At 36.3% G+C, this 27,991-nt stretch overlaps 1 protein-coding gene across 4 annotated transcripts in view; it reads left to right on the top strand.

The window, feature by feature from the left end:
* The window catches only part of EFEMP1 (EGF containing fibulin extracellular matrix protein 1), a 73,586-nt gene extending 46,541 nt beyond the window's left edge, over positions 1 to 27,045 (top strand). For all 4 annotated transcript variants that reach the window (XM_043988274.1, XM_043988277.1, XM_043988275.1 and 1 more), the window contains 7 exons: positions 8,372 to 8,494; positions 11,438 to 11,557; positions 12,531 to 12,650; positions 15,287 to 15,406; positions 20,542 to 20,665; positions 20,788 to 20,983; positions 25,721 to 27,045. In XM_043988274.1, the coding sequence (XP_043844209.1) occupies positions 8,372 to 8,494; positions 11,438 to 11,557; positions 12,531 to 12,650; positions 15,287 to 15,406; positions 20,542 to 20,665; positions 20,788 to 20,983; positions 25,721 to 25,882 (965 nt within the window). In that variant the 3' untranslated portion in view covers positions 25,883 to 27,045. The remainder of the gene's footprint in view (positions 1 to 8,371; positions 8,495 to 11,437; positions 11,558 to 12,530; positions 12,651 to 15,286; positions 15,407 to 20,541; positions 20,666 to 20,787; positions 20,984 to 25,720) is intronic.
* Positions 27,046 to 27,991: the final 946 nt, after the last annotated feature.

Below are 27,991 nucleotides of genomic sequence, written 5' to 3' on the forward strand. Positions count from 1 at the left end.
GTAAACGAGCCCAGAATAACATGTATTTTAAATTCTTGTGTCGTCTTCTTCTTTTTTTTTTTTTTTTTAGTGAGGCAATTGGGGTTAAGTGACTTGCCCAGGCTCACACAGCTATTAAGTGTTAAGTGTCTGAGGCTGGATTTAAACTCAGGTCCTCCTGACTCCAGAGCCAGTGTTCTATCCACTGTGCCACCTAGCTGCCCCATTGTGTCTTCTTTTTATAGTTTGTCTTTTTCTCCTCTTGCTGTCAGCTCTTATTTCTTAAATGCATGCCTGCAGCAACTTTTATTTCCCTGTCAAATTTGCTATTTCTGAGACTTTGAGGGCCTGCAAATCAGATTGCTACACTCATTAGAAATGTGTAAAAAAAAAAAATAGTAAATAGTCTCTAAGTAAGGACCTAATAGGTTCCCCTTTGAGTAAAGTACTTGGAATATATCATTTGATCTCTATTTTTGCTTCATAGGAACTCTTTTGTTTACCTGGTGGTTTCCAGCTATATTCCAGTTAGATGCACTATTACTCTATAATGAGACTGAATGAATTCAAACTTAAAAAGGTGTGTGGAGTTTGAATTTGAATAATAAGCTCTTTAGAAATATTTCTTTTCTGTTTTTTGGTTTTTGTTTGTTTTTTTTGTTGTTGTTGGACAATGAGGGTTAAGTGACTTGCCCAGGGTCACACAGCTAGTAAGTGTCAAGCATCTGAGGCCGGAATCCAGGGCCACTGCTTTATCTACTGCACCACCTAGCTGCCCCCTTTCTTTTCTATTTTATCAGTGCCTAGCACATTGGCACTTAAATGTTTTTTGGATTATTGATTTGATACCAAACTTTCATCAAGAAGGAATTATATATTTAAGTTTATTTAAAGTATTCAACTTTTTAAAAGAATCATAACAATGAAAATAGTATAAAAGAACATGAAGAAAAGTTTACTGATGTATTGTACCCAAGATTCTTCTATAGGGGAAAGAGAATAAGTATGCATTAAGCTCTTACTACATGCCAAGCACTATGCTAAGTACTTTAAAAATATTATCTCATTTGATCCACACAGCAACCCTGGGAGGTGGGTGCTATTATTATCTGCATTTTTACAGCTGAGGAAACTGAGGCATATATGTTCAGTAACTTGCCCAGAGTAACACAAGTAGTAATTGTCTCAGGCTAGATTTTAACTTAAGTTTTCCTTACTCCAGTCCCAGTGCTCTATCTACTGAGCCACTTTTTTTATAAACTGCCACTTTTATAAAGAACTTTTTGTTTTATTTAACTATATTTAAGGAGCATGACTGTTTAGAGGGATATTAAAGAATCGAGATAACGAAATGGCTGTTGCAAAAATCAGATTAAACTGAGAGTGTTTAATTAGAAAATAAAAAGTTGAAATATTTTGAATATTTGAAAATAAGCCAACACATCTGTGAAAACAAATCAAACAAATTCAAAACAGCGTTAGGCAAGAAGTAGACTTTTAAGGATAGGTAGATAATGAAGCCAGAGCTTATGTAAGTGAGGAAAGAAAGATTTATCAAGGCAAGAAAGTTAGATGTTCCCTAAACTCATCTTCTGAAAACTGCATATCAAGGGAGCTCTTTGTGCATGAGACAATATCATTCATTGAGTTATTCACCAATATTGACGTAGCATCTACTTTGTGTAGGGCACTATACCAGGTAACGTATGGTGATACCAGAAAAGCTCCGTGGCACCTAGAGTCCCAATCCTTAAGAAACTCAAAATAAATATCAGGGGGGCAGCTAGGTGGCGCAGTGGATAAAGCACTGGCCTTGGATTCAGGAGGACCTGAGTTCAAATCCAGTCTCAGACACTTGACACTTACTAGCTGTGTGACCTTGGGCAAGTCACTTAACCCTCATTGCCCCACAAAAAAAAAAAATTTTAAAAATAAATAAATAAATAAATATCAGAAAATAAGAACTGTTGATATCCAGTCATCTGAGAGTTTGTCGGTCTGTCTACTTCCTCTATTGACACAGAACATGACCTCCATTTCTATTTGAGTTTGACACCACTGCCCTAGAGGTCAAACTAATTCAGTCCCCTCTCCCCAGGAGAGAACTGTGCCTAAACCATCCCAGACAGATTGGCGTAGATCCAAATCCCAGAACATTCTAAGGAAAGAATAACTATAAGTGTTGTGTCTGATACTTGGTAGACAGTTAGATGGTTATTTATATCAAATATCAGTCCTTCCTGCCATTTTCTCTCATGTGCTCCCAATGTGAAAGGGCCCCAGTTGGAAAGTAAGAGCAAACTGAACTTTTTAAATACATAGAAATCAAGAAACACCTGGCATTCTCCCTGCCGGGATTTTTTTTTTAATCTTCATTAAATAAAAATTGTAACCATCAACATTGTTCCAGGTACTATAACCCCACTCAGCATATGCCAAAGATATGGTCTTTGTTCTATAGGAAAGTGATGTTTTTTAATCTTTCCATGACCATTATGAAAGGGGCTGGGGTAGACATTATGTCCACTTTATAGATGGGGGTGGGGGGGAATACTGGAATCCCTGCCAAAGGCTACATGATGAGAAGCCAAGCCAGAAAGAATTCAAGTCCCCTGCTTCCCAGGACTACTTTTACCTTTGTTCTATAATCTCTCAAAAAAAAAAATGATCATGAATTATTCCGTTTTAATACAGATCCAACACCAAGGATCTTCATAAATCAAAAAAAGGCCCTGGGGGGAGCTTTACAGAAATGTTTTGAGTGAGGTTAATTCTTGCACTGGTGAGAACTCACTGAAATGCCCATGTGCAGTGCAAAGTTATCAAGTTGTGGAAAGAACATTGCAGAGATTAAAATGTTGCATAAGACAGAGAGCAAGCAGCATGAGTCAGGGGTTTGGGAAATATGAGTCACAGAATGAGGAGAAATTGCCAAACTCATGGTTTAGAAAATGAGAAACTAAGCAAGGACTGAATGGACATCGGTGAAATGGGGATACAGTCATCCCCGTTAAGCTCTGAGAGAAACCAAGACATGAAACATTAGCATTTATCAAGCACCTACTATGTGCTAGGCACTGTGCTAAGCACTGGGGACACAAAGAAAGACAAAAGATAGCCCTTGCTCTCGAGGAGTTCACTTGGGGGGGAGGTGACAATATGCAAATAAGCATACAAACAAGCTATTTAACAAGCCATATACATAGAGGATAAATAGGAAATAATCACCAGAGGAAAGGTACAAGGATCAGTGTTTCAAAGAGTCTGAAAGAGGAAACAAAACCTAGGTCCAACAGGTTTATTTGAAGCAACTGATGTCTGAACTGAACATTGTTTGCCAAGGTCAGCAATAGGTCCACCGTAGGGCAGCTAAGTGGCGCAGTGGATAGAGCACTGGCCCTGGATTCAGGAGGACCTGAGTTCAAATCTGGCCTCAGACACTTAACAATTACTAGCTGTGTGACCCTGGGGAAGTCACTTAACCCAAATTGCCTCACCAAAAAACAAACAAACAAAAAACAACAAAAAAATAGGGACACTGCAGTGTTGTTGTTGTTATTATTATATTAATCACTAAGGAAAGAGAGGAGGTGGCCACATTTTTGGAAAATGAGGAAATCGCCAACTATCACCATTAGCTGTATTTCAGGTATTAGAGTAAGAAAATGTGGCTTGTCATGTTTTATAACATTAGGAAGTTGCATTATTTTTAGTGTTTTGTAGCTGATATTAGCCTCTGTACTATCTTACTGTATATCCAAGCCATATCCCTTAACTTGGCTTTCCAAAGCCTTCTACAACCTGGCCTCATTTCTTCTTTACATGGGCTGTTTGTTTCAGCCAGTTCAACCTAATTACCATTCTCCACAGAAAACGTATTCGTTCTAAGCTCTCTGTTCTGTGTGCACCATTCTCTCTGCCTAGGCATCTCCTCCCTGCTCTTTTTTAAAAAAAATTTTTGGGGGGTGGGGCAATGAGGGTTAAGTGACTTGCCCAGGGTCACACAGCTAGTAAGTATCAAGTGTCTGAGGCTGGATTTGAACTCAGGTCCTCCTGAATCCAAGGCCAGTGCTTTATCTACTGTGCCACCTAGCTGCCCCCTACTCTTCTATAACAAACCAAACCAAAATTTAACTCCTCAAAAAACCTTCCATGATCAATCCTACCCACTTCTGATTATACTTTTTACTCAGTATCTCCTCAAAATTTATGATTAATCCCATGATCATAAGATCACATCTATTTAGAGATGGCAGAGACCTTAGAGAACATTGAGTCAAGGTCTCTCATTTTCCAGATGAGGAAACTGCAAAAGCTGAAGTGACTTTCCAAAAAGCACACAGGTCAAAAGTGTCTAAGGTAGGACTTTAATTTGAGCATCCCTGACTCCAAATGTAGCACTCCAAGCTCTGTACCATGCTACCTCCAAGATAGTACCAACTTTGAGAGTTATTTCATGGGTAACTCCAAGTTCAAGAATTCCTAAATTTGGGCACTGTATCTGCTCCTCAGAAGACAGCAATCCACAGGGTCCAGTGAAGTGTCCTGACTATCACACAAAGCCAACTGAAAGTTCTTGCTCTTTCTAAAAGAGCATCACAGCAAGCTACCCAAAAACTTCAACTTAACCTTATGTTGGAAGCAGCGGAAACCATAGCCAAGCAGCATCCAACAAGGTAAACATCCTGCAGTGTCTAGTATAGCAACGTCTGGCAGCAACCGATAGAGCAGCAGCTACAGGAGATTAGAAACCAAGGTCAGCAAGAAGCAGTGTAAAGACATTAGAGTTCCTATAGCGTGAGATAGGAGTTGCCTCTCCTCGGGTGCACACTGGCCACACATGTACCTTTCTACTCCTTAATATAACCTTTATATGTATCTATTCTCTGTAATCATCCTGAGTGTATTTGTGGGAGAAGGCACCCCAGGTTAATGGAAGAGATGTTTTGTTTCTGCTTTTCTTTCTCTGCTTTTTCAGTAAATACCTTTGCTTTGAACTCATTGTGTCCTCTGACTATTAAGGGTAAACACACTGGTGAGGGCTCATGAGCTTAGCTTTAGGAATATAGACCAATAGAGTACCTTGAATAGAGGATAACTATTCTTCGAAGAACCTATCCTGTGAGTTAGGGGATACACCCAATACAACAGATAAATATTTCAATAAGCTGTGAAAATTAGGAAGTTCATTTGGGTCTGGGGAAAACAGCAAGAGCAAGGCAAGAATGAGTAGAAGATTTGACAGAATTAATGATTCATTGATGCCCCTTACATCTCATACCCATGGTGCTTAATAAGTGTTTAGAAATGTTACAGGAACAATACTATTATATCACAGAGGTGTCACTTGTCCATGGGCTGCATGCAGCTCACAAAACTCCCTAATGTGGCCTGAGCCAGACCAAAACATAGGGCTTATCTGATTTTAATGTGTTGATGTATTAACGACAAAAGAAAGAAATATATGGGGCAGCTAGGTGGCACAGTGGATAAAGCACCGGCCCTGGATTCAGGGGTACCTGAGTTCAAATCCAGCCTCAGACATTTGACACCTACTAGCTGTGTGACCCTGGACAAGTCACTTAACCTTCATTGCCCCACAAAAAAACAAAAAGAAAGAAAGAAAGAAATATATGAATGTGTATGGTTTCTAAATAAATATTTGACCCCTCAGGGATCCTTATATAGTTTACAGTTTAGTGGCCCTCATTTCTTTTTAAATTTGACATTACTGCTCTATTCCATACATCTTTCTTTTATAGTGACAGAGGATCTCTTAACAATTTATCCTTGATGCATAATGTATTCTGTTTTGTCTTGATCTTTCTGGGTAATTAGTGTATTTGCTGAAAGCAAGATCTTGTTGCTTATAAGCTGCTTCCTCAACCCTGGAGTAACTTCTCTGACATTGCTATCTATACAACATAAAATACTGACCACAGAGGTTGACAGATGCCTGAATATCACTACACTGAACATGCAAAAATAAAATGAAACACCACCTTCAAGGACCTCATATTCTTGATTTATTACAGCAATGGGGGGGGGGGAGTGAGTTGAGGCATATGCTTTGTTGAATTCTAAGTGAGTTCAGGTAACACTAGTAGTGTTTATCTAATATGAAATCCTTGCCTATTGAATATACTTCCCTAGAGAGAAATGGACATGGTTTTCAGAAGTAAAAGGTTTGGGCAGCACAGATTTTATTTATGAAATCTAATTAATTCTAACCTTAACTCACAAAAAAACTCAAAATCTCGATCAATTTTATCAGAGATTTTGGAATACAAAATAAAGGGAAATATAGGGGAGTCCCAAACTATAAAAAAGAAATGTGAATGGGGTGGAGACGTTATGAATAGAAAAGTCTTGGAAAAGTATCAGTCATTTATGAGGTTTCCTTAGAAAATGGAGCAATACAAACACAAATCCATAATTGACAGCCAGCACTTGCTAAATGGGGAACCTTGCCATATCTGAATCTAACATTTCTGTATCTCTAAGGGCAGTTATCACTGGAAGTCCTGGCAAAGTTTCTTGACCTAAAACAATAGGAATCCTGCAGTCATTTTGCATGAGAGAGTCATAAAGCATTCCCTACAGGAATGTTTTCATCAGCTGCAAACGAGAATATAATAGAAGGCATAAAGATTGCACAGATTTCCATGGGGAGGTAGGCTCTACCTCTGGCACAATCCATAGAAAGAAAATAGCTGGTAATTACTGCCTCTCTGGAGACTGTTGAACAACCAAGGAATTTTACAATACATTTAGAAAAATATGTCAGTACGTGTCCACAGGTGTCATGTTAGTGTATATCTGTCTGTCAAGTATATTTATCTAGCAGTGTAATTTTGATTAAATTAAGAATCTGACAGGGCATTTTCATAAGCCCAACACAAGGTTAAAAGTTAATCTTTTAAGAGTTGATAGGAAACAGGTGGATGTCTGCACTTGTCTATTAGCACCTGCCCCTCCCTCTTCCTCAGGGAAAGAACCTGTCATATCATTTCAATGTCCAGTCAGTTTGAACCGATGTCTGAAAATCCTACCCTCTGCCTGAACCCAAACTGCTCCACTGGCAGAATAGGGCAACTCAGGAAGATATTTATGCTTTAGTAATCCATATAGACATGTAAAAGACAAGTCTACAGCAAAGCCTGAACTGTAATTCAACCTGCCAGATTTGGGAATGTATTCTTAAAATGTCTGTATACTTTTTATGTGTTTGGGGGGAGGCAAGCATTGAGAATTAAATTGACATTGTCAGTGGTCTATTTTCTCCTGAATCTCATGGTCAAAATCGTTTTCATTTAGTACATAAAAGATTCCATCATTTTTTCCAAAGCACCACCCAGGGTCTGCCACTGTGATGTTCTAAAATCCCTATTGCTTGTATAAACAGCCAGTTCAGCTAAAAAATTTGTCAACTAGAAATCACAAGTTTTGAGGAATTTGTTAATGCAATTTACCATCTCCAGTTGCTGAAAGATTGCATAATCCTTTCATTTACAACTTTACAATAAGGATCACTCAAAGTAATGATTCTAGGATACAGAAAAGGAAAATTAAATTAAATTTTATAAATTATTAATATTGTATATATTAGGATATATATTATATTGTACATCTGTATATACATGTATATACACTCCCAGAAATACACACAAAAATTATTTAAGCCCAAGTTAAAATTCTTCCAAGTAACTGCATCATGTGTTAGGTCTAAAGTTAAAAAAAAAAACCCAACTTCTGACCTTTTCTCTTGTAACAAGCCTAATATGATATTTCTACACATGTATGCATATTATAAAGGGAAGGGGGAATATATAATCTGACATTTTAAGTTATTCTGTTAAAATAACTTTGGGAGCTTTGAGAAATTAAATTTTAAGTTATAGTATTCTGTTATACCCCACTAGGATATAGTCAAATGTATTTCAATTCATTTTGAAATTTGCACTGGTTCTATTTATATTCATATTACAAAGTTGGCAAAAATGACAATGGTATTTGTAGGTCAGGAAACTGATAAAAATGTAAGATTAAAATTTGAATATTGATAGAGTTCAGTAGAACTTGATTAAGAGGGCTACTTACAGGTTATATAGTGATGGTTTGATTTCATCCTTGTGTATATGCCTTTCATTGGTACATATTGTAGTCCCTCCAAGTATTCTCATGCTGTTTGTTCATTACTTATTATCCCTGCCTCCCTTAAGTCCTTTAGAGAAGATCAAGCCAAAGTGGTGGAGCTCTTTATACAGTACTTCTAGTAGCAATGTCTTCTGAATAAAATGGAACCAGAAAATCTCGAGACAAAGAGATAGAAACAGCAATATCTTTCACAACTGGCTAAAACTACTTCTTTATGTCTATTTGTTTGTCATAGACATCGACGAATGCACGACAGGGACTCATAACTGTAGGGCAGACCAAGTCTGTATCAATTTAAGAGGATCTTTCAGCTGTCAATGTCGCCCTGGTTATCAGAAGCGAGGAGATCAGTGTGTTGGTAAGTACTCTAGTGGGATAAAGCATGCTGGTTCCAGTTGACGTTTCATTTTTAAGCATATAGGTTCTTATGATAAACCATATCCATATTCATCAAAGATGACCACTAATGGTGGAGGAAAAGGAAAGAGAAGAGCTCAAGCCTTTATTATAAAACACCTAACTATATACTGTGCTAAGTACTTGACAAATGTTAGCTATTTTCCTGCTGCCAGCCTGGACCTGAGTGCTAGGGAAAGTGCCTGGCCATTATTTGGACTCTAACCTTTGACTTTGCTGACTAAACCTTACGGTTAGAAAAAGACAGCCTGAAAAATCAGCAGGGACTCAACTTTTGCTCACCTCTTTCTTTGTCAAGTAACAACAGTTTATTGAACAGAAAGAACATAGCGGGGTCATTATTACTGAAGAGAGACAGAAAGAAAATCACGTTCAGAGTCTTTTTGAGAGCATACAATCTTCTCAAAGACAGAACAAATATTGACAAGAGAGCAAATAGAGACTGTAAGCTACTTGAAAGCAGGGACTGTAGTTATTTGTAGCCATAGCACTTAGCAGCGTTTGGGCCATAGTCAGTGTTTAATAAGTGCTTATTGACTGACAACTAACATCCATTAAAAATGCACAAGAACACATGGAATAACAAGGCACAAACACAACTTGACCACAAATAACAACTGTGAAAGTTCAATGTTCACACTAGAGCCTTCCTATAATGCTATTACAATAGGATGGAATTCAGAAATTTTACAAGCTTGTTTCAGAGGTTTCCATTCAGATCATTCAAGTTCATCTTGAAGATTAGTTATTTAAAGGATCTCAGAATAAAGGATCTCTTTTACCATCAGGTAGCCCTACCACATAGTAAGTAGTATTAAATACATATGTGAATTGTATATAACACAATTCCAAATTAATTAGATGTTTTACTGGAAATCTTAGCCTTTCTCTGTATTGCTTTAGTGTAAGCATATATTAGAAAATCAAATCCAGAGCACCATGCTTAGGATCTGAAGTAGATAGAATGTTTAGAGAAGACACCATCCCTACCACTGAGTAATCGCCAGTGTAATAAGACCATATGATGCACAACTGAATGTCTAAAAGATAAAATGATAGTTGGGAACCATCATGGTAGAATGGAAAGTATACTGCATTTGGAATCAGCAGGCCTGGTGTTGGGGTCCTGGGTTCTTAGTTAGACTTTTAAATGATGGATAGAATTTAAAGGGGTTTCAGATGTGGGGAATAGCATTTTCAAAGCTAAGAGCCTTTAAAATGTATATGGTAAAAGGCAGTAGAGCAGTTTGGCTGAAGCATATAATACAGGGAGAGGAATTATAAGAGAGAAGAAATAGAGGGTAGCATCAGATTGTGGGTGATCTTGAAGGCTAAACAAAAGAGCAACTCTGGAGCTCAGTAAACAGATCTTGTCTGAAGGTCCATTATTTCAGTCATTTACATAAAAGTGATGGGTGAAAGCCAGGGAAGTAAATGAGAAATTATAAAAAGAAAGTCTAGGAAGAGAACTTGAAGAATGCCTATCTAAAAAGGTCAAGATGAGGAAGAGGATACAGCTAAAGAGACAAGGAAAGAGATAGGAGTACCAGAGAAGTCTGGTGTCTCAGAAGCCAAAGAGGAGAAAGTATCTAGACTGTATCTAGAGTTTGGGGGGGCAGGGGGAGGTTAAGGAAAGTTAGATGCTACTGAAGTCAAAGGGGATGAGGACTTTTCAAAAGGCCATTAGATTTGGTTATTATTATTGGTAACCTGTAATAATAATAAATATAGTATTTATGCAGTACTTTAAAGTTTGCAAAACAATTTATATATTATCTCATTTGATCCCCGGAAAAACCTTTGAAGGTAGGTGCTGTGATTATCCCCATTTTACCAATGGAGGAACTGAAGCTGATAGAGCTTTTATGTGACTTTCTTAGAACCACAGAGCTAATAAATGTCTGAAGGAGGATTTGAACCCAAGTCTTCCTGAGTCCAAGTTCAATACTCTCTCCATTATGTCACCTTGAAAGGTAATTTTAGTGGATGAGTGGGAGTGAAAGCCAGAAGAAGATAGCAAATTAGGCCACTTAAATAGGATTTTAGCTATGGAAGAGGAAATAGGGTGATAGCTGGGTAGTATATAAAGGTCAAAGGAAGGAATTTTTTTTTTAGAATTAGGAAGATCTAAATATGTTTGTAGATGGATAGATAGGAAGGAAGCTAGTTTGAACAGGGTGTGAGAGAGAGGACTTCTGGCCCAAAGTCCTGAAAAGATGGTGAGAGATCAAGGTATCGCATTAGCTAAGAGGAAAAATGACTCTTCTTTGACACAGGAGGGAAAGTGAATAGTGCAACTTTTCTAAAGTGTGGTTTTATCAGCTCCATTTTACAGAATAAGAAACTGAGGTACTGAAAGGCTAAGTAACTTGATAAAAATTCAGTGATGGACCTAAACTTAAGTTTCTGGGCTATTGAACCTGGATCTTTTCCAATATATCACCCTGAAATTTGAATTCTGGTTTATCTTACTCATGTTTTAGATATTCTAGAGATATAACCTCCTAAATGGAATACTAATATTTGAAAGTAATCATTGTATTATCTTTAAGTTTTATGTACACACAATATTGTTAATAACTGATATGCATAAATAACTTATCACTCTTCTTAGAAGCTTGTGATGAATGAAGGAAAAGCCATCCTCCCACCTTCCTAACATCACGGTGAAATTTAGACCAAACAGTATTCAAGATAATGTTAACTATACCCCAGAGTACCAGGTGCAAGAAAAAAAAAAGTTGTTTTTTTTTTCATTTTTACTTCTTCATGAGATTTATTTGTATTCACACTTTTAATGTGAATGCCCCCACACTAGGGGCATAAAAACAAACCACTGGGGAATATGAATAAGTAACAATCTTTTTGTTTGGTAATATCACAGATATAGATGAATGCAGCATCCCTCCTTACTGCCAGCAAAGATGTGTGAACACACCAGGATCCTTTTATTGCCAGTGCAGTGCCGGATTTCAGTTGGCAGCAAACAACTACACCTGTGTAGGTAAGTCTCCTCAGGAAAGGACAGCCCCCTTAGCTTATTTTAGGTCTCCAGAATAAACAGATCTCCCACCACAGCATGGTTATTTCCAGTTTGGTGTTTTTTTGTGAACTGGTTTTCATCAGGATCCCTTAAGCAATCCCCAAACTGAAAAAGACAATAACCAATCTGTTTTCCAAAACATATCAAGATGTGAATGGAAAATTTTCTACTCTTAGTTTTATTTTTCCTCTGTGTATGCATTTAAAAAAAACTACAGAGCAGTTGATGTACACACACCAATTAGTCAATAGCGTGTGAAATAAGGGTCGGAGGTGCCAAAGGGACTGGGGGTTATTGCAAGTTCATGTACATAAACTTTCCACTGACGGCACCTCCAATTCTCACATGCTGCTTCTCTCTTTTTAGAATGCACTGTCACGGCACACAATTTTAAGATTGGCATGACATGGAAAGAATCTAGCACGGGAAAAATGCCTTTTCACAATATTTTCAGTGCCTCAGAGCATTGCAAAACTCCGTATGGGTCTCAAAGGCCCATGTTATAATTGTAATGGAATTTAACAGAACCTATTTAAAAAGTAATAAATAGCACAGATAAATCTTCACCACAGCATGCTGAGAGACCATATCAGTGTGTGTTTCTTATATCAATTATTTATAGACTTGGCATTTTGTACCTGAAAAAAAGAAAGATGCCGGAATGTACAGTTTAATAGCGGCACTAAATTGTTTTTGGAAAGGTTCATCACACGTTAGAATAGCTATCATGCCTCGAAAAAATGATTCCAGTGTTTCTAAAAAGGAATGTCAAACCCCGATCTAAAATTGTTCCAGCAGCTATGAAATCTAAATTGATGTTCTCCAATGAGCTTCTGCAGGGCAAAGGATTCAGCTAGGGAAATCAACCACTTGTCATCAGCTGATGGTACAAAGAAAGAAAATATGTTTAAAGATACAAAACCTGTCCTTTCAGATATCAATGAATGCGATGCCAGCAATCAGTGTGCTCAGCAATGCTACAATATCCTTGGTTCATTCATCTGTCAGTGTAACCAGGGATATGAGTTAAGCAGTGACAGACTCAACTGTGAAGGTGAGTCATTTCTCAAATCAAGTCTAGTGTGAATAGTACTAGTCTAGGGCTGGTGCAGGGTGGAGAGGAGTCTTCTACCTTTTGTGAAATTAATTTCTATTCAAAGAAATTCAACTTTGAGTTCCAATTCATAAAATATAACTATAAAAGTGGTGCAGCTAGGTGGTACAGTGCCTAGAGAATCAGGCCTGTTGTCAGGAAGACTCATCTTCCAGAGTTCAAATCTGCCCTCAGATACTTCCTAACTGTGTGACCCTGGACAAGTCACTTAAATTTGTTTGCCTCAGTTTCCTCATCTATAAAATGAGGTGGAGAAAGAAATGGCAAACCACTCCAATATCTTTGCCAAGAAAACCCCAAATGGAGTCATGAAGAGTCAGGTACAACTGAAAATGACTGAACAACAACAAATAAAAGTAGATTCGGAGGATGAGTTATCAATGGGAAATGGAAGAAACCAAAATAAATATGCCTCTATGATGGGTAACAGGCTATTTAACTTTCATCAGAGAAGAATGTGATATAGGCATCTGAGCTTTCAGTAGAGATTCAAGATGATTCCATTCCTGCCACCATTTGTTCAGTGATGTGACCATGATCAAATCACTGCAACTCTAGGACGTCAGTTTCCACATCTATAAAATGAAAGTGAACACTGGATTCGGAAGGTTCTGGTCCCAATTCTACTACTTACTACCTGTGTCATAGTCTTAGAAGCAAACGTGACCTTAGATATCATCCAGTCCATTTTTCAGATAAGAAAACTGAGGTCCAGAGAAGTAAAGCAATTTGTCCCAGGTCACACAGGAAATGAGCGGAAGGATTCAAACTTGCATCTTAGCACTCCAAATCCAACATACGTTTCATTTTCCTTGTGACTTAACTGCCTTATGCCTCGGTTTCCTCATTTGTTAAAGGAAGAGGTAGGACTAGGTGATCTCCTGTTTCCAAAGATAGAATATTAAATAATCCAGAGTCACAGAGGTACCGAGCTGAGTCTTGTTTCTTTGTTTTTTAGTTGATAGGAGAAGGGAAAGTAGTTCGTCCCTTGAAGAGCATACATGTGCAAAGTCCCACAAGTATAATTCAAAAGGCATGAGATTTTCCTGAGGGTGATATCATCCACATTTCATTTCCCTTTCCACCCAAAGGATCCTCCAAGTTTCACTTGGGGCCATGAGGGTCATACCCCACCCTGCAAGCCCCACATCATGACTACTGTACTTCAGACTCAATGAGAGTTGCTCCCTGGAACTTGCCATTGCCCCTTCTGAGCAAATGAGAAGGACATCATCACACAGAAATGCAAAGCACTCCTTGCCTCCAGGCCCGAGCATGCCATTTCCCAAAGCCTGCCAGGCCTTCCCACCCTGCCAGGGCTGGGACTTTTTTATTCAATTCTCAGATCATCTTTATGGCAAATTCACCTAATTTCTGAGTTAAATTGTTTAAAATATGCTTTAACTGCTTACTCAACAACAAGGGAAATAGTTATAATTTATTTACCAGTTCATTCAGTGTGGAATAGAAACTCTCCCACCACCCAAGAGTACTTTGTGCTCTGAAAAACAGCTAATATTGTTAGCTTTTGCTAAAACTTGCTTTTGTTTCTCATATTGTAATTCCATTTCAGTGGCTTAAAGATTTATGTTTTTGTTTTATTCTATTTCTCATCTTGAGATATATATATGTATGTATATATATATATATATATATATATAAAATGAAATTAGCACCCAGTATAAGTTTCTAGACTTTGTCTTATTCCACTACTAGACTATAAGCTACATAAGAGCAGTGAGTATATCTTATTTAAGTTTTGTTTCTTCTCCAATGAGGAACACAGTGTCCTGCATACATCAGGTACTTCATAAATATTACAATTGTATTTTTATTATACATAATTTTTGTTTGTTTGGGTTTTTTGTGGGACAGTGAGGGATAAGTGACTTGCCCAGGGTCATACAGCTAGTAAGTGTCAAGTGTCTGAGATCAGATTTGAACTCAGGTCCTCCTGAATCCAGGGCCAGTGCTTTATCCACTGTACCACCTACTTGCCCCCTTATTATACATGATTAAAAAAAAAATACAATCATATAATTTTAGAGCTGGCATGGACTTCAGAGAACATCTAGGTGAAGCTAGATACTAAACTAGATAAGAGTGCTGAGCCTAGGGTCAGGAAGATTTGAATTCAAATCCAGCCTCAGACATTTATTAACCATGTGACCCTGGGCAAGTCATATAACCTGTTTCCCTCAGTTTTCTCAATTGTAAAATGGTAATAATAATAGTACTTACATCCCAGAGTTGTTATAAGGATCTAATGAAACAATAACTGTAAAGCACTTGGCATAATGTCTGATACATAGTTAAGTGTATATAAATGTTTAACTTACTATTATTTTCCATATGATATATGAATCTCTTTTACATTTCCAACAAGTTGTCTCTGAACACATTCAAGTGACAGGGAACTCGGCTTTCACATTAGAATGTAAGCTCTTGAAAGGAGGAATTATTTCATTTTTTTATTTATATCCCCAGAATCTAACATAGTTCCTGGCACATAGTAGGTGCTTTGATTGATTGCAGTGAATTTGTTGAATGGAATTAGCTCTTGTTCTCTTCTATAGACATTGATGAATGTAGAACTTCAAGCTACCTTTGTCAATATCAATGTGTCAATGAACCCGGAAAATTCTCCTGTGTGTGCCCTGAGGGATACCAAGTTATTGGGAGTAGAACCTGTCAAGGTAAGTTTCCTTATCTCAGTACTTTTAAAGTATTTGGCATTAGCTGGGAATTTCACATGGGGGGGGGGCGGGGTTAGAAGAAAAACTTATTGAATCTTCAACTGCTGACCTTCATCTCTCTATGCTAGCTCATTTCACATTGCAAGCTCTTTCCTCCTTCATTCAGCAAAAAAGGTATCAAATCAAAACTCCTTGCCTAATCACACAAATTAATTAAAACACAAACTTTTCTTGAGATTTTGAAGCCAATTTTTTTCTAGCTCATTTCTTAGCTTTTCATATATGGAACTTGTATGAAACACAAATCTTAGCATTATAAAACTTTGTTATACTATGTATTGTCAACAACTTTCCCAATATACCAGGAACAGAAAGTTCTGCAGTGAGCTTGATTCTCACAGTGCCCAATCTTCAAGTAAATTACTTAGGTTCTTTGGGAGGCTACCTAAGTTGTTTTAAGACTATCAAGGTTCTATATTAGAAAGTCACTTAGATTCTGGGAAAATAGAACTTCTTTTGTTAAAGAACTTGCTGCCTACCTGGACATAGCTTGAATTCTTTGGAGAAAAATATCCTATTAATCTCAATGTCTGTGTGTTACATTTAAGAATAAGGGTATTTAAGGGTTATGCCTAGAAGCAATAAGAAACCACCTAGGTAATATTACTTCAAAGACTCAGTAAAAATTTGGCCTTTTGGTCAAAAATATGCCTCTCTCACCTACTCTGTGAAATGCGATTTTCTATTATTGTGGGGGCCAAATTCCACTAATGTGGGAACAAGGTCATCTGCAATAAAACTCAAAATGTATATAATAAATGCACACTCAGGTATAAGTAAGTGATATCGATCCTTTCTTAAAAGCAGGATTTGGATGAACTCAATTATCTTATAGGTGCCTACTTACTTCCACCTTATCTCCCTTGTTACAGGTGAGCTCTTTGTAGGCCGTATTTTTGCCTCAAGGCTTAGAACAGTGCCTGTCACACAGAAAGAACTTAATAAAGACTTGCTGGCCAAGAATATGCTTAGAGGTGAATGTAATTCCCTTAAGAACAGAGCATTTTTTCATTTTTGCCTTTCTGTCCTCATTATATGGATAGAGACAGCAAGGTGGTAGTATAGTGGATAAGAGAGTTGGGCCTAGAATCTGGAAGACCTGAGTTCAATTCAACCTTAGACATTCACTAACTTTGTGACCCTGGTTAAGTCACTTAACTTCTGTCTGCCTCAGTTTCCTCAATTCTGAAATAGGGATGATAGCATCTATCTTCCTGGGTTGTCATGAGGATCGAATGAGCGATTATTTGGATCAATATGAGATAATAAGTAAGGCACTTAGTACATTGCCTTGCATATAGTAGGAACTCACTATTATTAGGAGCTAGCACAGTGCCTTTAACATATTAGGTTTGTAATAAATATTTGTTGAATTGAATTTAGCACAGACTATATCTGAATAAACTTATTAACATTAAATGTGAGGGGCTGAGATCTTTTTTTTATTCTGCATTTATCTATAGCCCAACTCCTAACAAGAGCATAAAGAGATACAGACCAGAGCATTTTTTAAATGAAGCTTAGTTCTTTTAAGGTGGAAAGGAAAAAACACCTTTTACCTTATATTCTATAAGTCTGTCTGATTTAACTAATACTCAAAGAAGTCAGATTGAACTGAGCTGAATAGCTCTGTCCTTCACATCAGCATCCTTACTCCAAGTACTAGAATTTCCATAAACCATCAAAATCATGCAGTACCACTGAGTGCTTATGAGGCAAAAGTAATCTTTTAAAGCCCATGAAGACAGATAAAAGAGTTAAATCAAAATTCACATTAATGGAAATCGTGAATGAAACTGCAACATAAAGGTTCTTTTAGCAGCTACTAGCCTTTAATTAACAAACTGCTTTTGGCTTCTGGTGCAACTGGAGAACAAATGGCAGCTTTATACTTAAAAATAAATAAATAACAAAAAAATTAAGGGGGACAATCTCCTGAAATTTATTCTGGTGAAATCTAAGATTTCTATTAATAGCCCCTAATCATTGGATCTTAAAAGTTATATAACTTAAGGCTTTTCTAGAGGTTTAGGTTAATTATAGACAAGTCAGAGGCCCAGAACATTCATCCTTTACTTTTTTTTAATAAAATTAAACATGGAAGATATTCATTTGGGTGCCATTCATTATGATGTAATGGAAATAGTGGTTATCCTAGCTCAACCACTAACTTTGTGACTATGGACAAATCATATGACCCTTCTATCTCTCTGTTTCTTTGTCTGTTAAATGAGGTTAATGCCTAGCCCTATTCTACCTCACTAGGTTGTTGTAAGGTTCAAAGTATATAATGGACATAAAAGCATTTTGATGAAAGGTAAAGTGATATGCAAATACATTACATTAAGGCAAAAATCTCTGTTCTTTTAGTTTTTAAAAGGAAGACAGATACCAGTCTTTGAAATGGCCTACCTGATATCCTTTCAAGGAATCATGGTGGCCATGATATAGGGATCTTGGCAGCTAAGTGGTGTAGTGAATAGATCCAAGGACTTGGAAGCCAGAAGACCTATAGTCAAATGCTTCCTCAGACACTTAATAGCTGTGTGACCCTGGGCAACTAGCTTAACTTCTGTTTGCCTCAGCTTCTCCCAGAATTGTTGTAAGGGTCAAATGAAATAAGATTTGTAAAATATTTTGTAAACCTTGAAGCACTATGTAAATAACAATAATATTTATATAGTAATTATATAGTGCCTAATATATGCTAGGCACTGTGCTAAGTGCTTTACAAACATTATCTCATTTGATCCTCACAGTAGCCCTGGGAGGCAGGGACTGTTACAATACCCATTTCTTACAGTCAAGGAAATTGAGTTTAAATGACACATATACAGTAAGAGTCTGAGTTCAAATTTGTACTCCAAGCCCAGCATTCTCTCTCTCCTGCACCATCTACGTGCCTTATTATTATGACTAAGATTTCAAAACCTTCCAAAAAATAAAATAAACCTGGAAAAAATCCTGGAAAGATAGTAAAATGAGTGAAGAGCCCCAAAATGTAAACTGAGAGGAAATAAAAAGAATTTTGAGAAACTACCATTGCCATTACATTGCCAAAACTGAGAATTCCAAAGAAATTGATGAAATCTAAAAAAATATAAAATACTCAAACTAGAAAAACAGGAAATGAGACATTAAACAGTCTAGTCTTAGAATAAGAAATTGAACAATCCACAAAAGAATTATCAAAAGAAATAAAAAGGGGCAGCTAGGTGGCACAGTGGATAGAGCACCAGCCCTGGAGTCAGGAATACCTGAGTTCAAATCCAGCCTCAGACACTTAACACTTACTAGCTGTGTGACCCTGGGCAAGTCGCTTAACCCCAATTGCCTCACTAAAAAAAAAAAGAAAGAAAAAGTCCTTGGGCAGATGGCTTTATAAGTGTTATTGCCCTCCAATGCTGTCAAAATCATTTTTATGAGAAAAATATAGTCCTAAAATCTAACTAAGAGTCAAAGTAGAGAAAAAGAAGTGTAGTCCCATCTTGCTAATGAATACTGAAGTAAAAAATATAAATAAAATCTTAAGTAGGAGACTATGGAAATATATATCTAGAAAATAATTCACAATGGCCAATTTGAATTCCAGAAATGCAAGAATAATTCAAAATTAGGAAAACAATTAGCATAAAATCACTAGCATTTCCATAAAGTACTAGCCCAAAAAAGAAAAAGGAAAAAACAAGGAGAAATTCATTCAAATTAACTGCCAAATAAATAGGATGTATATATATATGTAACTGCAAAACACTAAAAAAAAATAAAGGGAGGCAAATTGTTAGAGATTCACTGCTCATGGTTGGGCAATACCAATATAATAAAAATGACAATGCTATTTAAATTAATATGCATACTTAATGCTGTGCCAATCAAATTATCAAAGGGATACTTTTTTGAATTAGAAAAAAATAACAAAATTCATTTGGAAAAACAAAAAGTCTAAAATCTTAAAGGAAATGATGAGAAAAACTGAATGCAAGAAGGGACTTAGCATTACTAGATCTTAGCATTACTATATAGCGATAGTATTCAAACTATTTGGCACTAGTTTAAAAAGCAGAAAATTGATCAGTGAAACAGACTAGATAGATAAGCAAGAAGTATAAGTAATCAAAATCAGTTAAGAGGAAGGAACCCCTTTTTTGACAAGAAGTGCTGAGAATACTGGAAAGTAATGTAGCATAAATTTGGTTTAGACCAACATCATATCCTATATTACCATACAATAAGTTCAAAATGGATAAGTAGACTAAAAATAAAAAGTCACGCCATTTTTAAAAACTAGAAAAAATTAAATCAGAAACCTTTCTCAGCTGTGGAAGGGGAAGAATTCTCAAACAAACAAGGAATAGAAAAGATCAGGCAGTTTTGACTACATGAAATTTTAAAACTTTTGTATTAATAAAATGTTTTAAAAACATAATTAAAAGAGAAACAAGAGTAGGAACATTCTCCAAAAGAATTGCAAACTATAAATGACCATTTCAAAACTTGCTCCAAATCACTAATAATAAGATAAATGACAATTAGAACTCTGTTTTACCTTATACAGTGGAAATTGGCAAAAATAAAAATGACAAAAAGTTGGGTATAGTTAGTTCTGGAAGGGTTATAGGAAGAAAGGCATACAGATGCACTATTAGTGGAGATGTGAAATGGTTGAACAATTGTACATATCATTTTGAAAGTATTTGAGAAAAATGCTGCATTGACCATATCCTTTGATCCATTAGTGCCACAACCAAGCATATACCCTTTAGGAAAATAAGTTAAAGACAGAAACTAGGAAAGTCTCAGAGAAGAAATAGTGAACATAGGGGACTATTGTATTATTGTGTCTATCATCAGATACACTTATTGTATCTAATACTTTCACTTAATTGTTTTTCTTTGTCATGTGAAAAATGGTGGATAATTACTGTGATTGCTGATGCAAAAGGCATCTATAAAACAGTTTTTAAAATCATATCATCTCCATTCTTTGTAAAAAAGTTCCTTTCCTGTAAAATCAGTATTTGACATTTATACACCTTTATTTTTGTATGAAAATTATTCTGACCCCTCATCTCTAGATATAAATGAATGTGAGACAACAAATGAATGCCGGGAAGAGGAAATGTGTTGGAATTACCATGGAGGATTCCGCTGTTATCCAAGAAACCCTTGCCCAGATCCCTACGTCCTAACATCAGAGAAGTAAGAAAAATCATCTCTCTTTCAAATATAGCCCTGTTCAGAACTCAGAAAGCCAAAACAATAAGGAACTTCACAAATATATGTCAATTTTTAATTTTGTTTTGTTTCGTTTTGTTTTACAGTCGTTGTATCTGCCCTGTATCAAATGCAGTGTGCCGAGAGCTTCCTCAGTCTATCGTCTATAAGTATATGAGTATCCGATCAGATAGGTCTGTGCCATCAGATATCTTCCAAATCCAGGCCACCACTATTTATGCCAACACTATTAACACTTTCAGGATCAAATCTGGAAATGAAAATGGAGAGTTCTACTTACGAGTAAGTATTTTACATTAAGTCAGCTATGGAGAGGGGTGGCAGTATTATTTCTTGATAGGATGCAAGTCGGGCATCTCCAATTAGTCTTGAAAAAAAGCAGAAAAATGATCCTTAAAAGTTTATGGGGGGGGTGCAGCTAGGTGGCGCAGTGGATAGAGCACCGGCCCTGGAGTCAGGAGTACCTGAGTTCAAATCCAGCCTCAGACACTTAACACTTACTAGCTGTGTGACCCTCGGCAAGTCACTTTACCCCAATTGCCTCATTTAAAAAAAAAAAAGTTTATTGGTGGTTTTTTTTTCATCTAAAAAATTTTTCATTTTTCACATGCAACCAAACCCACACAGAGTTTGTCTAAATGGGTTGAGAAATGTTCTCCTCCCCACCTGAACCATTTCTGTCAGTGGCACTATCACCATTCTCCCAGGCACCACAAGCTAGAAACCTGAAAGTCATTTTCTCTCCTTCCCTCTACTTCCCCGCTATATGTCACTGAGCCCTTTCTTAGGGTGTCTCTCAAATTTACTCTTTCTTCACAACTGTCACCACTCAAATCCAGGCACTTAACACATCACAACTGGATTAATGCAGTAGCTTCCTATTACAGTTGGTCTCACTGTTTCCAGTCTTCCCCCTGTGCCAGCCTACATAATCTCAGTGAGTTTATTTTTGGTCTCAAATCTGGCACATTTTAAGATAGGATCAACACCCTTCACAGAGCAGTTATAAGTTGGTAGGGGCCATTTTATTCTAAAATAGCCTTATTCATGAAGTTAAAACTTTCTCGAAAATCCCTTTAGGAATAGTTTATTCTTAATCAACTTTAAAAGTCAAGGTTTCATTTTCAGAAAAGGGAAAATAAACTGGGAAAACTCTGTGGTAGGGTTTGCACATTTTTAAATGTTTACATGTTTACACAGTTATGTGATGTGTGTGTTTCTTTGCCAAAGAGCTGGATATAATTAATTTCTTATAACAGACTTCTAAAAAGAAAAAAATGGCTGGCCATCCATAATTTGACCTTACAATTCTTTGCTACTCTCTTTGCTTACCTATAGGGAAGCATAGATTCGTTCAGTATTTAATGTCTAAAGCCTAAAATGTCAGACATAAAAATTATTAGGGTGATTTTTTTTTCTTCCTCAGGTAATGCTGGATCAATAATACTGCCTCATATAAATAAGCCTGCTAGTACACAGCAGTTGAATAGAAACATCTCAAAATCTTCCTTTTGAAAAATTAACTTTAGAGTCTAAAGTAAGCATAATTTAAAATCTGAAGAAAATAGTCCTGGGACAACTAAGAAGCGGTTAAAAATGGGGCAAGGTTCGATCTGTCCTCTTCTATGAGTATAAATATGTAGTCCCTGAGAGCTAAGTGTAGTTCATCTTAGGATACTCCTTAAAAGTTAATTAAATCCCAGGGGCAGCTAGATGGCGCAGTGGATAAAGCACCGGCCCTGGATTCAGGAGTATCTGAGTTCAAATCCGGCCTCAGACACTTGACACTTACTAGCTGTGTGACCTTGGGCAAGTCACTTAACCCCCATTGCCCCACAAAATTAAAAAAAAAAAAACAAAAGTTAATTAAATCCCTTATTATCTGTTATCAATACAGTACATATACATATATATATACATATATATATATACACATACATACCACAAATACATACACGTATAATCAAATATAACTACCACAGCTTGCTTATTTATAAACCAAATGCTTTCCCAAATAAAAATAATGACTCTTCCCTGCCATGAAGCACTAACAAATTTGGGGTTCCAAATTTTAGCCATTTTTTATTAGATTCAACAAAAATTTTTAAATGATCATGGGAAGAATATGATATCCCAGTAACAGTGATAAAAGCATGGTTATTTCATATCCCATACATCAAAAGAGTAGCTGAAACAATTGTGGCAAAATTCCTTCCAATGAATTTTCACTTGTGCAAAAGCTTAACCTATAAGTATCAGAAATTCAAGAAGTAGTTATTTAGCCTCTATTGTACGCCCACCCCTATTCTGGGTGCATTGCAAGATGAAGAAGAAATATAAATATATTCATGCCCTTGGAGAGCTTAAAGTTAGACAGAATTAACAAACGTTAAAACAAGCAAGGAACCATTCTGGTACTGACTGGTACTGACAATCCTATTATTGAAAAAAGAGGGGGGAAATTGAAAAAAGAAAACTGGAAAATTTTAAGAACTGCCACAGTTAGTCAGAGAAAGCTCCCTAGAGGTGAGAAATACACCGAGCTTTGACATGTCCTCTTGAGTACAACAGCTATAATGTGAGTAGCTGCTATCAGGTGAACAATGACTATAGAGAATGGCGGCCAACTAACCTTTCCACAATATCACATGTTGCCAATCAATTTTCATTTTTCTATCAAATCCTGATTAAAATTATCACAAATATTAATCACCAAGTATTGAATTTTTTCCTTCTGGGCAGTGACAATATTTTCGTATCCCTCACAATGTCTTTGTACACTGTAGGTGCTCAATAAATACTTGCTGACAGAACATTGTGTAAGAAAAGCATTTTCTGGCACATACACACCTATATTGCTCCATTTCTTCCAAGCTTCAGCACAAGTTGATGTGAAAAGGCATTTTAGATGGTTTCCTTCAACTTTCATCTTCTTGCTCTGTCAAATGGTGTTAAGCATGCATTCATAATCTTACTTCTCTAGGCTTATTTGCCTTTCAGATTACCTTGCAATAAACAGAAAGAGAGGGGTAAAATGCTACAGGGTGTCTCCCAGGATCTCTATGCCAGTCATCTAGTGCAAGAGTTCTTACTCTGGAGCTCCTGGACTTGTTTGTTTTTAATATTTTCATAACTGTGTTTCAATAGAATTTATTTCCTATGTAATCCTTATTTTATGTATTTAAAAACATTATTTTGAAATGTAATGTTGAGGCAGCTAGATGTCGCAGTGGATAAAGCACTGGCCCTGAATTCAGGAGGACCTGAGTTCAAATCCAGCCTCAGACACTTGACACTTACTAGCTGTGTGACCCTGGGCAAGTCACTTAACCCTCACTGCCCTGCCAAAAAAAAGAAAGAAAGAAAGAAAGAAATGTAACGTCCATTGGCTTCCCCAGACTGCCGGTGACACAAAAAAGTTTAAGAAATTCCTAATCTAGTCCAATTTTTTTTACAAGCGAAGAAACTGAGATTCAAGGAGTTAACTTTGAGTGACTTTCCCAAAATCACACAGATAGTAAGTAAACAGAAAAGATTTTTAGACTTGAGTCCTCTGACTCCAAAACCAGCTCCTTGCACTGTACCAAGGGACCTTTTATTTTCAGTCAGAAGAAAAAAATTTTCACTCATATGACCATTTAACTAATGCTTAAACAAACTTTTATCTCCAAACTTCCTTCCAATTATCTACCTTGCATTTGCACAACATCAGTTTCTTTAATAAGCTTTGTGATCTTACTACTGTTTTACAGTGTGTGTCTGTCAGAAACATCTGAAAATGGTTTATTTCTGACTTTTTAAAGAGGCCAGGCCCTTTTCCTTAAACATTGTAAAAACCCATTCAACCAAACACAGTAGTGTTTAAACAGAGATATATTGTGGTTTCTCCATAAATGTCTTTTTGACTACAGAAAGATTTGTAAGTTGTTCAACTCTACAAATTCACAATATTATACAGAATAAAGAGATGTGGTACTTCCCCTTCAATATAAAAGTGATTGTTCAGTATTTCTAATAGTCTTATTAGCATAGGCATGCTAGCAAATGACTAAAGATTAAACATTTAAATTTATTTTATATATTTAGTATAGTTATAGATATTAACTAAATCCCCACACTTGGGAAGCATTAAAGTCTGAGAATTTGCCAACCTTAGAACCTACTCATGAACTTATTGAAATTTCCCAATTAGAGAATCCAGTGCTAAAACAAGCATTTGTATATTATGTATCTATAATTTTATTGTCACCTTTAAAACATACAAGATCATAACTTATTTAGTTATCAGAACAAATTGTTAAGAAGTGCACTAGTATCATGGCATTGAACACAACCTGAAGAGTGTTAAATATTGTTAAATGATTTATAACCACAAGTTGCAGTAATTCTCAAATGTTTTCACCATCCCTCTCACACAGTTCATGCTTTCCATTCATCAAAAGAAGGTCAATGTATTCCTATCCCATTGAGACTCTCCATGTCTGACTCTTCATGACACCATTTGGGGTTCTCTTGGCAAAGATACTGGAGTAGTTTGCCATTTCTTTCTCCAGGTCATTTTACAGATGAGAAAACTAAAGCAAACAAGGTTAAATGACTTACCCAGGATAGCACAATTAGTATGTGACTCTAGTCAAAAATGAAGGATGAACAAAAATAACATCACACTGAGACAATAGCATCTTGACTTTTTCTGTTTATTTTTTAAATGATCTACTTCTCATCTGAGTAGTCTTTAGCTAAAATAGGGTTTAATTAAAAGGAAATATAGGCACAGATGGAAGCCTAGAAGACAAGGTACTGTCAGGAAAGCAGAAATTGGGTACCTATGAGAAGGTGATAATGGTTGGAAGTGAACAGGGAACACAGTGAGCTTAACAAAGAGTCAGGCTACATTGTAAAGGGGTTGGGTAGTGAAAAGGTTTTCCCACAGCTCTTAAAAGAGCTATAGTTCCTAGTGAGTAAAGTAGCAGCCTGAGAGAAACTTGTCTTCTCACTCTCTTTTTTTTCTAATTTCAGCAAACAAGTGCTATAAGTGCAATGCTTGTACTAGTGAAGTCACTAACTGGACCAAGAGAATATATTGTAGATCTCGAGATGTTGACAGTCAACAGCATAGGAACCTTCCGGACCAGCTCATTGTTAAGACTAACAATAATAGTAGGGCCATATTCTTTTTAGTCATTCATCAGAAACCACCATAGGCACTTAAATCAGCCAAAGAATATTGTTACCTTAAAGCACTTAATATTTTATTTATAGACATATTTAGTAAGCCTGCATCTGTAATCTGTACACTCACCTATAATTCAAAAAAGTAGCACCGTGTTTATAAATGGGCATTGTCACCTATTGTCAAGATTCAAAGTTTGCCTTTATTACTGTATCTGAATTAGACATTAATCCACTAAACAGGTCTAGTTCAAGAGAGCTATGCATATACTATCCTGTGAAGTTTCAAGGTTGGTTTGTTTTTTTCCTGTCACTAGAAGGCAAAGCAAAAGATAATCCATGATACTTATAATGGTGTAAACAACAATTTAACACAGCTCTACTGTCAATCACATAAAGGAAACAAAAAATTAATATTAAGTAACATACAAGTGAAAAATTATCTAACAGGTTAAATGTATTTCTTTTTTTTTAACTGCCTTGTAAGAAAGAAAAAGTCAATAAAAATCTATTTCTTTAGAAAATGAAGACCTATCTTATATTTGTGTTTTTTACATCTGGCTTAGAGGTGGTTATTTATTACATAGCAGAGGAGAGATTGTATTGAAACTTTGATTATAATACAATGATGCTAATTTCCAAGGGCCATCCTAATTTTCTTTTTTTAAAAAATATGGACTGTGATTATTCATTCTTTTATTCAATTCATTTAATAAACATTTATTAAGCACCTACTATGTGCCACACACTGTAAACTTTGTCCAATGGTACATGAAACTTTTAATAGAAAATTAGTGTTGAAAAATATTTTTGGTGTTCTTTACATAAGAAAATCATGACTATTTCTAGCATTGTGGCATACCTGATGTCACCTATCTGAATAGAGTCCTAACGAAAAGGAGAACTTCTGACATCAGAGTGCTATGTGACATGAAACAAAATTGAAATAAAACATGATTTTTCAGAATCCTTTTGCTGAAGGGGTTAGCATTCCTGGATAGAACTTAAATCCCAAAATTTTGCTGCCTCATAAACCTAGCTTTTAATTAGTACATGACACATGCAACCAAAAAAAGCAGCGATGGTCTGGTATATAAGACATGAGATTTTATTCCTTATGTCCAGACTAAGGAGGGGCTGGGAGCTGACATTCAAGTGAACAATATCAAATTGCCTTTTTAGTGTCCTCTTCTTTGTCTCAAATGTAACAGTTTTTACTTTGATGTACAAATATATTTTTTATAAAAATAAATGTAATTCTTATAGTGGATCATTTAGTCTCTAGCCTATGTGAGATTCTGATAACCTATACGATTTTGGTTTCTGGGGAAAAAAATCATTACTCCAAATCTGTGCCCCTTATGGGGGGTGGACTAGAACCTTCTGGTAGTTAAGATCAGTTAATAGGATTGACTCAAGGGAGAGAAACCCTCCTGAGGAATGAGGACATGGCCCAAGTCTTGATACACAGAAAACGAGCAAATAAAAAATACTGTGCCAGTCATTGCAAAGTTTATAGTTTTACCTGTGAACCAAATCCAAAGGTTTCAGCAAGAAGTGGAAGGAGTTTACAATAGCCATGACTGCTGCTTGTTGTGCTATATCAGCTAAGCCCAGACACTAGCTCTCCCTCTAGAAAATATGGTGAATGAAAGATGAAATGACTAAGGAAACAAAGATTGGATCTTCTGAACATACAATTTATTAAGCAATGCATGCCAATTGCCTAACAAATCAGGACTAGGCCCCTTCCTTAGCTTAGGGCTGGACCCCAAATACAGGGAGAGGCAAACTTTTACACATTAAAAACAATTAATCAAATACGGCCAATTAATTAAAAGGAAATAATAAAGCATTGTGTAATCTGATTTCTAATTAGATAAAAGATTAGGAACTTTCCAACTTAGGAAGGGGAGAATGGAGAGGTGCTATTCCCTGAATTCAGAAAAACAGGTGTCCTACTTCCTCCCAAGTGTCTGTGAACAAAGGAACATGGGAAAAATAACTCATTGTTCAGTACAGAGCCAGTTTTTAAGACAGATGGATTAATTGAGATTGACAATTATGAGAAAACTCCTTGCATCACTCTTTGGGGCTGACTGAATATCTGGTCAGCGT

This window comes from Dromiciops gliroides, chromosome 2, assembly GCF_019393635.1.
Source record: "Dromiciops gliroides isolate mDroGli1 chromosome 2, mDroGli1.pri, whole genome shotgun sequence".
Classification (NCBI taxonomy): Eukaryota; Metazoa; Chordata; class Mammalia; order Microbiotheria; family Microbiotheriidae; genus Dromiciops; species Dromiciops gliroides.